This window comes from Chionomys nivalis, chromosome 1, assembly GCF_950005125.1.
Source record: "Chionomys nivalis chromosome 1, mChiNiv1.1, whole genome shotgun sequence".
Classification (NCBI taxonomy): Eukaryota; Metazoa; Chordata; class Mammalia; order Rodentia; family Cricetidae; genus Chionomys; species Chionomys nivalis.
The window spans coordinates 161,435,067-161,447,887 of NC_080086.1; the positions used below are offsets into that span (position 1 = coordinate 161,435,067).

General features: G+C 36.1%; 1 protein-coding gene and 1 gene segment (V, D, J or C); both read right to left on the minus strand.

Moving 5' to 3' along the window:
* Window positions 1-12,821, minus strand: part of LOC130872023 (T-cell receptor beta-1 chain C region-like) — a 448,908-nt gene that overhangs the window by 221,609 nt on the left and 214,478 nt on the right.
* Window positions 501-4,286, minus strand: LOC130872051 (trypsin-4-like). Its single transcript, XM_057765849.1, has 5 exons — window positions 4,247-4,286; window positions 3,063-3,222; window positions 1,392-1,645; window positions 873-1,009; window positions 501-650 (listed from the first exon to the last, which is right to left on the minus strand). Exons 1-5 carry the CDS (start codon window positions 4,284-4,286, stop codon window positions 501-503), a joined length of 741 nt encoding a protein of 246 aa, XP_057621832.1.

The following is a 12,821-nucleotide window of genomic DNA, read 5'->3' on the forward strand; positions in this document are numbered from 1 at the left end:
GAAAAAAAATGTTTCCACACTAATCAATGTGTGTAAGAATCTTAGCGTCTATGATGATAAATGAGTACGTTAACACCTTCAGGACCCATTGCAAACAAATAGGAAAACTCCTGTTTAAAATACATGATATTTATTGCTAATGATGAAATAAATGTGTTCATGAAAGTGTTCATTCAAAAACCACACATAAATGTAAAAGAAAATTAAGACGTTTTATCATCTCTATTCTGGTATATGACTTTCTAAAAGAAAACCAAAACCTCTGTTTCTTCTACCATTTAATGTTAGATTTTTTCAACTGCTGCTGACCTACAATTCCATTCAACATTTTCAGAGGCATAGTATCCTCTGCATATCTCAAGGATAGATAAAGATAACCTCAGTGGTTTTTCGTGTTTATGTATTTCTCAGAGACAAGAATATAAAGTGATCAGAACAGGACACAGAAAGTAAGGAATTCAGTTTATTGAAATACTGATTGCAGAGGGATGAAAGGATTCTTAGTTGGCAGCAATGGTGTTCTTAATCCAGGTAACATAGTTGCAGACCTTGGTGTACACACCAGGGAGATTCTTCTGGGCACAGCCATAGCCCCAGGAGACAATGCCCTGGAGCTGTCCGTTGCAGACCACAGGGCCACCAGAGTCACCCTAGGATAGAGGAATAAAATGTCTAACAAAGGGGCATGTGAAAAAAAAAACACATTTACTCTGACATGAAGATACAATTCTAGCCTCCATGGATCTCCATTTTTTATCCAATCCCATATTCTCACTAATGTGTTGAAATGACATCCAGAATAGACCTCTTCCGTTTTCCATGAAACCATGAGAGGAAACTTCTCATATTCATATGAGAAGGGAGACAATTACCTGGCAGGAATCTTTGCCTCCCTCCAGGTAGCCAACACAAATCATGTTACTGGTTATCTGTCCAGGGTAGGCGGATTGACAGGCAGACTGAGACAGTATTGGGGCATTCAGGCACTGGAGCAGGTCTGGATTGTTCACTTTGAGGAAAAGAGAAGAAGGAAATGTGATAGAGACCAGGTTAGGGAACAATATTTTGGTGTTGTTCAGTATGTGACCCTTGAAGCTGTCATTGAAGAGGCACTAGAATTACCCTTGGTAGACTAGTATAGAGGATTGCTGTGTTTTCTTCAAGATATTAAGAATAGTAATTATTGATGTCTTTCTTGGAACTAATGATAGTACATTCTGCAATTCTTCTGTTTACATTCTCAGACCAGATCATTCTGTAGGTCAATGCCTCTTGTGATCATCGTAGGACATTGTGTTTTGGGGGTACTGCAATGCATTTATGCCCTAGAAGCCAATCATTTATGTGTAGAATCTGGCTTAGTTCTCAAAAGATGTGGATGAAGTACTCACCACCAGAGCTCAAGGTGTTGCCCCAGCCAGAGATGAGGCACTGAGTGCCAGCAGCTGCGCAGGAGGTGGGCAGAGATACAGTGGCCACTTGGGCATTAAGGGTCACAGGGGAAGCAAGCTTGATCAGCATGATGTCATTGTTCAGGGTTGATGAACTAAAGCTGGGATGCTTGATGATCTTGGAGGCAGTGATAAACTGCTCAGTGCCTTCTGTGACTTTGATGTTGTGTTCTCCCAGTCTCACTTGGATGCGGCTGTTGGAAAGAAAAGACATGGCAGAAAATTCCTATCCATTACCTCAGATAGTCCAGGTCATGTAACCCTTTTAATTGGATAAGTCTGGAGAGGGGATGAGGCTTTTTTAACGTCAAAAAATGTAGCAGAGGTGTTATGTGGGAGTATCATCTTGAGATCCAAATTCCTCTCTACTTCAAAGACAAGTAATATGAGCAGATAAAGACTGCTCACCAATCTCCGGTTCCCCAATGGATGCAAACCATCCAATAAAATACTCTGATGCTTGGTAGCAGATATACATGCATTTAGTCCCTCACTCAGGGGCAGAAGTACAAAGATCTCTGAGACCAAGGCCAGCCTGGACTACAGTGTGAGGTCTAGGACAGTCAGAGCTACACAGAGAAACCCTATTTCAATAAAAAACAAATAGAAAAGAATAGCTCGAAACGTGAAACTATGGCACCTCAGAACTTGCTTTGAATTTTATCCATCTGGGTTTCTTTCTCAACTTTCTGAATTAGAATCTTAATGACTCAGATGCATTTTCTGGTAAGAAACGCTCTTTTAATGAATATGATACCTGGATATTTCTATATAATGAAATGAGTTTAAATAGGCAGTTTAAGCACATGGCTTGAGCTGGCACTGTGTCTTCTCAACATGCCCTCGGATTGTGGATGACAATGAGACAAGTATGACATTTGAATTCCAGCTGTCACTTCCGTATTCCTTTAGGTGCCGCCTCTGTCCATGTCCACTATCCCCAATCATGGCTTCAGTCTCTCCCATTTATAAAATGATTGCCCCATGATTGTACAAACCTCCAATCATCCACTTAGAAATCTTGTGCTTAAAAACCAAACAAAATGTTGCTGAACAATATAAATTATAGAAACGATGCCATCATAGAGACTACATATGACAGCAACTAAGGGCAAAACTGTAGTACCATAACAGAAATGCAGTTGATGTTGACATCCACTTAGATGCTATATTTAAAATATGAATTTTTATGATCTATCAAGAAAGTTCTGTCCACTTCCAGAATGAGAATAGATATATTAGATCTCCTTCATAACTCAAAAAAGCTTGCTGATAGTCCAAACTCAGAAAACTCAGTTTATCTCCCTGCTACAGGACCCAGTGTAACTATGTGAAGTCTGTGAGTGACTTCATGATAGTTCTATTATCCCTAATATTATTTTTTCTTTCTTTTGTTATTTTTTATCCCTGACTGACTTTGGATGGTTCAGAGTTGTAACGGGCTTAATATTCTTTGTCCTTATTTTCTACAAATTCAGGAAAAGTGTTGAGGTCAATAATCTCTCTTCACTGACTCTTCCATTCATCTAAATACCTCAGTTGATACCTGATATAATCCCATTCCCTTGGAAATGTCATATGTGTTCCGTAAAGACAGAGCCCATCACTTACCTCTTGTAGCAATGAGCTGCAGACACCACCCATTGGTTATTGATGAGGGAGCCTCCACAGAAGTGGTAGCCAGAGTTCAGAGACACCTGGTAGGGGACAGAATTCTTCTGGCAGGTATAGCCTCCAACGATCTTATCATCATCATCAACAGGGAAAGCAACTTTAGTAGAAAAGAAGAGAGAAGTCAATTCATCAAGATACTGGAAATTGCAGTCCTCAGTCCTGTTTCAACCTTAAGCTAATTAGGAATTCTTATTTATTACAGTAACTTACGGCAAAAAGGATACAGTAGGGCTATGGTATCTTCTAATAGTTCATAATACAGAGCACTGTCCATAATACAATAGAAAGATTTTCTGTAAGTAACAGTGTTCTGATGGATTACAAGAAACAGGGCAAAGGATCTCATCAGACTGTAGCACTAAGCACAGGGATTGTTGTCTGGTTCACTACTTGCTTTGATCTCTTATTCATAATTCCTTGATATCCTGTGTCTAACAGAGCTTAAGGGGATTAGGATAGTTGAAACTATCTTGGAAGATATCTTGGATATGTAGACCTCAATATATCTAAGTGTTTTTACAGCTCAGTATATATATTAAGGTCTCATGTAGGATATAAAGATAAAATGCTATTGACCAAGATCACTGATTTTTAACCTTGATTGCATGTTTATGAGTCTTAATATAATTTCTGCATTTAATATTTATTAATAAATAATAATACATAATATAATTTTAATATATATTAAGTTCATATATACATATATTTCAGAAATCCCCATCTTACTACAAATTTACTGCTCTTGCCAAGTAAGGGCAGAATTTTAATACATAAATCCTCAGAGTAATTAGGTTTTCAACTTTCAAATACGAATACTATCTGCAAAGATATTCATGGCTGAGTTATCCCCAAATTGTTGGACCCAAACCAGAGTTCTTATGGTTCATTTCATAGAACCTCCACATGCCTTCCATTTGTAGCCATTGGGATCCCATAGTAAACAACAGTAGAGGCGATAAGAAAGATGAAGCTTACAAAGAAACCAGAAAATACAGATGCAGAACTATGTTAGGAAGACAGGGGACACTGGAGTACAGAAAGTACAAGAAGCATCTTTAGTTACTGGTTGATGGTCTCCAGGAGAAGAAAGGGAAGGACCTGGGTCAAGTCATGGAACTCACCAGCAGCTCCCACAAGGGCCAGGAACAGGAGTGCACTCATCTTGGCAGAAGGTAGTGAGTGCTTGGGGAGAGCCTACATTTTTACTGTGCTAGGGAGAAGGAAGTACAGAGGGGAGATGCCCCACTGCCCCTTCCCAAGCACACCTGTGGGTTTCCCCTTCCTAGGTCATGCATTATCTCTGCTTTATTTGTCCGATCTGTGGGTAGGTCAGCAACATGTGATAAGGAAACTTTTTTTTTTTTGGTGAGGTGAACATTTGATTCTTTTTTTTTTTTTTTTTTGGTTTTTCGAGACAGGGTTTCTCTGTGGTTTTGGAGCCTGTCCTGGAACTAGCTCTTGTAGACCAGGCTGGTCTCGAACTCACAGAGATCCGCCTGCCTCTGCCTCCCAAGTGCTGGGATTAAAGGCGTGCGCCACCACCGCCCGGCCAACATTTGATTCTTGAAAGGAAGCCAGGATCCAAAAACAGTAGAACTATAGACTATCTATGTAGCTGGGTCTTCCTAGGCTTATATAAAGACATTAGATGGTAGAGCACAATCATGGTCCTTAGACATACCCAGAAATCAAAAAAACTTAATTTCAGGAAGACCTGGTACTGGTAATCAAGTGGGTATTTAGAGATCTATAATCCTATGAGAAGAATTACATTGTTTCTGTATCTTATACATATGAGTTGAAGATTCTTATCTCTAGAATAATCTATCATATAGAAAGGTCATATTCAAGGGCTTGGTGATCAGAATTAGAGAATGAATTCATGACAAATGGATTAATGGACTTGCTCAAAACTGCTGGCTTTCACCTGCCTATCCTCTGTAACAAGGCCCATACCAACAAGTGGTTTGAAGTATGAGGGATAAAGTGTGAGTAGGAGCTTCCTCAGTGTGTCCCAAATATAGACAAATACATTCTCCTTTTCTCTGTGTCGTGACCTTTGACTCTCACTGTTTATGTTTTTATGGATCCAGTTTCTGCTTCTTCATCCTTGTATTAACAATCAGGCTGTCATCTATGAGTAGGTAGCTTGAGATAGACATCCATTTTCCAAATGAGAATTAAGAAAAGCCTTGAAAACATGATCCGTCTGACTTCTGTTCAGAATAAACATTCCTCTAGAAGATCCATGAAAAGTTCTAAAAAGAATCACTAAATCCAAATCTTGAAATTTATTGAGAACTAACCTGCCAGAAAAAAAAGTGCTGAAAAATGCTATGTCAGTTTATATCTAATTTATCATACAATGAGGAACCCTGTTGTAAGATCTATTTACTTTCTAATTAGTCCTATGTCAATGTTGTTGAGGGACAATTACAAGCAAATTTCATGACTGAATTATCTAAACTGTAGGAAAAAAAGTCCTAGATGTGCTTATAAGAGTGGAAAATTTGAGTTCAGAGTCTTGTGGCTGGTTTTGATATACTGGACATGCAGGATGTTTAAAGAAATGGTTACCAGCATGTACTGGAGAAACCAACCTTGAAAGACCTGTCAAATATCTCTGTACCCACTTTTTTTGCCTGACTTGCTCAGCTACACAACAGATTAGTACTTTGAGCTCTCACCTCTATACTCTAAATGTTATAAAATGGCCCATGGGTGTCATGCCTGAGGTGAGTACTATTTTATTTCTAAAATACCTCATAGATTTTCAAGATGTTTCACACAAGAGTTATGCATTACATTTATTATGTATGGAGCCTCATTTCATTTAAAAATAACCTCTTTTAAGGTACAATATGAAGAAGGAATTATTTCTAATTAACAAGGAAGGTGTATTGACTCAGATGGTTTCAGTTTTTTTGCAAGACACTATATTAAATTGGCATAAGGTTTCAAGGCTTCAAAAAGATAAGAAAACTCTTGTGAAGTATCAAACTTGTCACAGGTGGCATGTGAAAGGCTACTGCCAAAAAACCAGGGTTCCTAGGGGACAAGGTAAACATCTGGCTCGTCTTACCATTTTTTCCCTTTACACAGTATGAACACCAAATTTATATTTTCCTGGCATTGCGTCTCAGAAACTTTCTTTATCATGGCCCAGCTATTCTATTTATAACACTAGACACACATTTTGGTCCTCATGTCCAGATGACACAGTATGATGATATCATTAGGCTTAGCTTGGATACTAAGAAATACTTCTGTAATATTGGTATATCCAATTGTAAAATTGGTGTTTTACTTTCTTGTCAGGATTATTTAGAGGCCTACTGGTTTGGAGGAAAGAGTGATATATTTCTTCTAGTATTTCCACATTCCACTATATTGTAGATAGGTGGGCCACAACGGGATTATTCCCAATGAATACTGGAAATTATTTTAGCCAGAGGGATGTTGACACCCATTGATTTCACCATGACCCTATCTGTAAAGTAATATTGAAAGGAATGGCACAGCAGTGTTCTATAGATATAGCTAAAATTTAGTCATTTAATATTTTCTGCTCCTATTTATGACCTGAAGTCAGCTTTCTCCAGGCTATCAGGAATCATAGTTTAGAAGACTACTTTGGATCATAACTAGTTTCTCATGCTCTAGACTGAATTAAGTAGGGTAGAGTCACAAAAATGGCTGTTTACACTCCATTTGAAAGTCTGATATTATTCATCCTAATAATGAATACCTTTGTGTCTCTCTCTAAAACATTCTCTTAGTCCCCATTCAATGCTTGGCGTATCAGTGACTACATTTTACATTTTAAAATAAGGGTTAGTTTCTCAGTGTGTATTTTATACTTGATTACAGTATTTTATGAACATCATATTTTTCTTAACATTCTGCATTTCTAGATGATCAAGTGTGCTGTATAGTGTGGAATTAAGGTTTTTAAGTTCACGCAACAACCAGTGTAAAATAAAATTTGATGATCATATTCTAGACTATTATACTCAGACAAGAACTATCTGATCATGGCTATACTTGTTGCCATCTCGTGAAAAAGGTAGAAAAAAATATTATTATCTCAATTTCAGATTAAAGACTCTATATCTCTGAAGAAAACAGACTACATAGATGATACCTGAGAATGGAGTGTTTCTTGTTTTCCTGTAGTTGAGTAAACAAATTCAGAATAATTTTCTCCTTATGCCCACAGTTAAGTACAGTCTTCACCGCCAACAAGGAAAATCCTCTTTGCTACAGACAGTGATAATTACAGAAAACTATAATCAATCAATATGTGGAATTTGGAAACCCAATCACTGTGGATATATCTGCATAACTGTCTTATACCTAAGGCTCTGAGAACATAGGAGAAGAGGGGGAGGAAAGACTCTAAAGCCTGAAGATGAAGGAATTTGTTGTGTAAAATTTTCTTATAGCCAGTAGCTATGCCCATAATTCCTCACCAACATTATGGCCCAATGAGAACTGAACAAATACTAGACTTGTTGTCATGCCAAAATAGATAGAAAAAACATGAGGATTCAAACCTGCGTAAAGAACTATAAGTACCCAAGGAAAGCTGGAAATGGGAGAAGTGGTCTTCCCCAGGGTAGAACACACTAATCACTAATCTATTTTTGTGTACCAAATGGTAAACCATGGAAACATACCTAAATGTAATATTATACAGACTGATCAGATTTTAGTCAAGAAGATACATATGTATACATATTGCAGTGAATATAAAGACCAAGAATTTTAAGAAGAAAGGCAAAGAAAAAATGTTATAATAATATTAAAATCTCAAATAAATAAAAGCAAAAATATTTTTTTTCTTGAGAATTTCATATATTTATACAATGAAATATGATCCCATTTAACCACATTTTCCCTTATAATACTCTATTCTACACAACCTGTCTCTGACACAAATTTATACCTTCTTTTTTGATATCTCACTAAGTTCAATTAGTGCTATGCATATGATCAATGAATAGAAATCACAAAGTAAAGAGTAAAATTATTGCATTTTGCAAGGTGATATGATCCTATACCTAATAAAAACTAAAGGACTTCTGCAGAAATTTTACGGACATGATAAACACTATCAGGTATCATGATAAAGTCAATATACAAATTCCAGTAGCCTTTTCATAGATCAATAATAAACTTGATAAAAAAGAAATGAGGATGAAAGCCTCATATAGAAAATCATCAACAAAAACTAGTGATGCCTACCCATGAGGGTAAAAGATATTTACAGTGAAAATGATAGACATTAAATAAAATAATTAAAAGAAGATTATTTTACAAAATTTAATTGTCACAGTTAACTCATTCCCCATCACAATTCTAATGTTACTCTTTAAAGAACTAGGTGAACCAAAACTAAAATCCATTCCTACCTAAAAGTTCAAAATAATCTTGAGTAGAAAAAAAAGCAGGCTAAACTACAGTACCCATCCAAATTACACAGTAATTATAACACAAAAAAACTCTAATACCAATAAAACCCATATATGTATATTAATTTAATAGACTATAGAATTTATTTAAAAATCCACATAGCTATAACTACCTGATCATTACAAAGGTGCCCAAAAACTCACTCTTTAGAAAAGAAAACTTTTTTCTTAAATAGTTTTGTGGAAAGTATACCTAAAAAGAACAGAAAAAACAGAAAAGACCAAGGCTCAGACTTCTGCCGGTAGGTGATGTCCTCTAGACGTGACATGGAAAAATGAACCCATGCGATATCAACTATATGTTTTCCCGAGAAAAATAAGAATTATGACAACATGGGTTGACATGCTAACATAGGTTGGTGAAATTCCATGTTATTCAGTATCTGAATAGTCAACAAATGTGGAGAGAGCATAAGTTGATTTCTACATGAACAATCTATCCCCTTATTTTTCTAACTCCAAATGATCAGTCAAGGACACATGTTTATATAGTAAATTAACTTGATAGGTTGTTTATGCAAGTATATATATATATATATATATATATATATACCAACACAGCATATGTACATACACACACATATAATTTAAAATGAGATCATAAAATTTGAAGTGTTAATGGAGTTGGAGGGAGAAAAGTGGGAGTGATGTGTTCCCATATGAAGTTCTCAATAAGAAAATAAGAGAATATATATAAAGAAAAAAAAACAAATGTTGATATGCTTCTCTCATGCTTGACAAAAAAAATCCAAAAGTTTTAAAATACATTAGCTTATGACTGAAACTTCTGAATGAAATCATAGGAAAACACTATGGTACATAGGTCTACACAAGGACTATCTACAATATTTTGGTATTTTGATTACAGTGATTATCAGATTCAATAACCAAGAAGTCAATGGCAAGAAAAGCTAAATAGGACTGTATGAAATTAAAAGTTCATGTACAAGAAAGTAAATTTTTGAAAAAAAACTAACCTTTAGGATGAGAGAAAACCTACATATCTTAGAGAAGATTAACATATAAAATTAATTAAATAAATCTAAAAATATTTGATTAAAATCTGTCATGAAATTAAATATAGGCATTGAAAAAAATTCTTGAAAGATAGTAGTAAAATGGCCAATAAATATTTGTAAAACCTCAGCATCCTTAGTTTTAAATAAAAGGCAAATAAAAGGTTCATTAAAATCCTGTGTTACCTCAGTCAGATTGGTTGTCATTAACAAATAAAAAGTTTAAAATTACTAAGAATTATAGGGGTTATTATTTAGTACTGGTAATGAGAGTGTATAAATTAGTACAACCACTATGGGAATCAAGACAGATATTTCTCAAAAATTAAAAATGGATCTATCATAGAATCCTGCAGTACAAATCTAATTCAGAAAAGATGATGGGCATCAGTAAAACTCCATCTGGGGTTTACTTTCTTTGCAGAAAAAGGTAACCACTGAACAGTAAACTTCTTTTGCCTCAACTGCTGACAGTGTGTTTTCCTAATTGGAAAAACAGGACATAGAAGAAAGCAACTACCAAACTTTGCCAAGACAAGCTAGGACAGTCCTTCAAAATTTCCTTAATCTGATAAAAGTCTACCTGATATTCTAGGCCTTCAGTCTGAAGATGGATGCACCAATGTCACAAAGGAACCTTAAAGACTTTCAAGGAAGCCAACTGTTTCTGTAATTTCATAATTTTGGAAGTTGTTTACTCTAAACTTATTTATTCAGCAATATTTCTTTTTCAGGTCTCTGATGGAGTTGATGACTAGATAGCTAGAGTTGCAGTTTTCTGTTACCAAAGGCAGAAAAGAAATTCACAAGGGAGGTATAAAGTATATAAGTTTGAAAGACATAAAACGATAGTTTTGGGTTGATCATACATGTTAGGATAGAAAGTGAAATAGGTACAGTACTTTGGACTCACCAAGATAACATAGACAATGGAGCATCTTTACTGAATTTGTTAATGTAATTCTTGCCTGTATTTATTTGTATATAGTTATTTTACTTATTGTATATATATTTTTCTATATTAATTAAAACCTTTGAATTTTATTTATACAAAAGAGAAAATATTGAGTAATATTTTGTTTGTGTAGTGGGAGCTGCAGGTTGTGTTCCTGCTGCCCCAGCTCCTGGTCGCCTGGCTAGCTTATGCCCCAAAATAACAACACACAAACTGTATTCTTTTAAACACTGCTTGGTCCTTTATATCTAGCCTCTTCTCAGCTAACTCTCACACCTGGACTAGCTCATTTCTAATAATGTGTGTAGCACCCCAACGTGCACTTACCGGGAAGATTCTAGCCTATGTCCATCCTGTGTCGGAGCTTCATCGCGTCTGCTCTGGCGATGAGCTGCATGGCTTTTGTCTCTGAGAGGAGCTGCCCTGCATCTGAGCTCACTTCCTCTTCCTCCCAGCATTCTGTTCTGTTTACTCCACCCACCTGTGTTCTAACCTATGAGGGCCAAGCAGTTTCTTTATTAGCCAATGACCTTCCTCCATCATTTCCCCTTTTTCTGTTTAAACAAAAAGCAAAGGCATTCACTTTAACATAGCAAAATTACATATAACAGTTATCAAGCAAGAATCACAGTTACAATATTTACATCTATTTTATCTTTTATCATAACAAATGAAAACAGCTATAACTATCTATCTATTCTTCAACTCCATCAAAGACTCCAGAAGGATATAATATTACCTAATCAAACAAGAAGTAAGCAACTTACAAAACTCTAGAAATCACAGAGACACCTCGCTGCCTGGAGAGTCACCCAAAGTTCCTCTGTACCATTGGGGCATCCATCTTTGGCCCATAGTTTCCAGGAGGCATTTCCATGAAGCAGGAAATTTCAAAGGCAGTTCAGTCACTATCTGTTGTGTCCTGCAGAATGTCTCACAGACTCTTTCATGAATCAGGAACCCCGAAAGATCATCTCACCTTTAGGCAAGTTCAGCAGTCCTCTCTCTGTGGGTTCTTTGTGTCCAGTTTATGCAATAGTCCAGGCAAGAGCAGTTTCTTGCCCAAATGGCTATCAAACTCCATAAGGAGCCTCTTTGATGCCCATCTTCCTCTTGAAGTAGATTGGTGCTGCCAGGAGCAGACATGTCTCATTGTCATGAAAAACCCTAAGTTATTAACACTTAAAATGCCATATTTTATAATCTTTAAAAGATATGAAGAATGCCTATCTAAAATATATCTATGTACATCTAGAAAATCTAACATGACTACAAACTTGAATATTATAGATAACTATTCATTAACAACTTATATACATAACATTTTTACATGAGCTACACAATCACAATACCTTAATCAATATCAGAAATACATATACATATAACAAAATTGACCTTAAATTTAAATCACTAAAGCAAAATCCATATCGATGCAAATTATTCATACCTATATCATATCCTCCTTTAAATGTAAAAGAACATTTATAAACAGTATTTGGGAATATGGAAGTAGTTATTTCTCTCCAAACTGCTTCCTGCTGAATGGGGGCGCTGTTAATCAGATAGTTTAGGGTATAACCTGTGTGCTAGGTTCATCTCAGTCGTCAACTGAGTGAAGTAATTTTTTGAAGTTATTCACAGCAACCTTTCAGGAGGGCGTGGTCTATCATACCATATTGGGATGGAAGCAATCCACAGGGTGTCATCGTCTGTGAAAACAAAAGAAGAATCTCTTTTCCAAAGTATCATATCCTTAGATCCAAATTCTGAAGTCAAGGTATTTTCAAAATATCTATCTTGGATTAGTTCAGTAGCATTTACAAACAAATATCTTTTAGCAACTGTTGCTCTTTCCTCAGCATTCAAACAATTCAAACAGAGCATAATAGCGTACAGTGTCAAAATTCTCTGTGTATTTTCCATCTTTGTGTGCTTTATTTTAACCTCGATTTTGCTTATTTTTACTTTTATTTTTTGCTTTTTGAGACAGGTTCTCTGTATCTTTGACCTGGAATAACTCTGTAGACCAGGCTGTCCTTGACCTCTCAGAGATCCACCTGTCTCTGCCTCCCAGGCATTGGGATTAAAGGTGTATGCTACTACACCTTGAACTCACAGAGATCTGTTTGTCTCTGCCTTTTAGGCACTGGGATTAAAGGTATGTGCTACTACACCTTGAAGTCACAGAGGTCAATCTCCCTCTGCCTCCCAAGTGTTGGGATTAAAGGTGTGTACTACCACACCCAACTAC

Excerpts from the sequence above, each read along its gene's own strand:
- LOC130872051 (XM_057765849.1), bottom strand. The coding sequence starts at position 4,286 with ATGAGTGCACTCCTGTTCCTGGCCCTTGTGGGAGCTGCTG. Across the intron at positions 1,646-3,062 it reads GCAGCTCATTGCTACAAGAG|CCGCATCCAAGTGAGACTGG; the intron begins GTAAGTGATGGG and ends TCTTTCCAACAG. Across the intron at positions 651-872 it reads GAGGCAAAGATTCCTGCCAG|GGTGACTCTGGTGGCCCTGT; the intron begins GTAATTGTCTCC and ends CCTCTATCCTAG.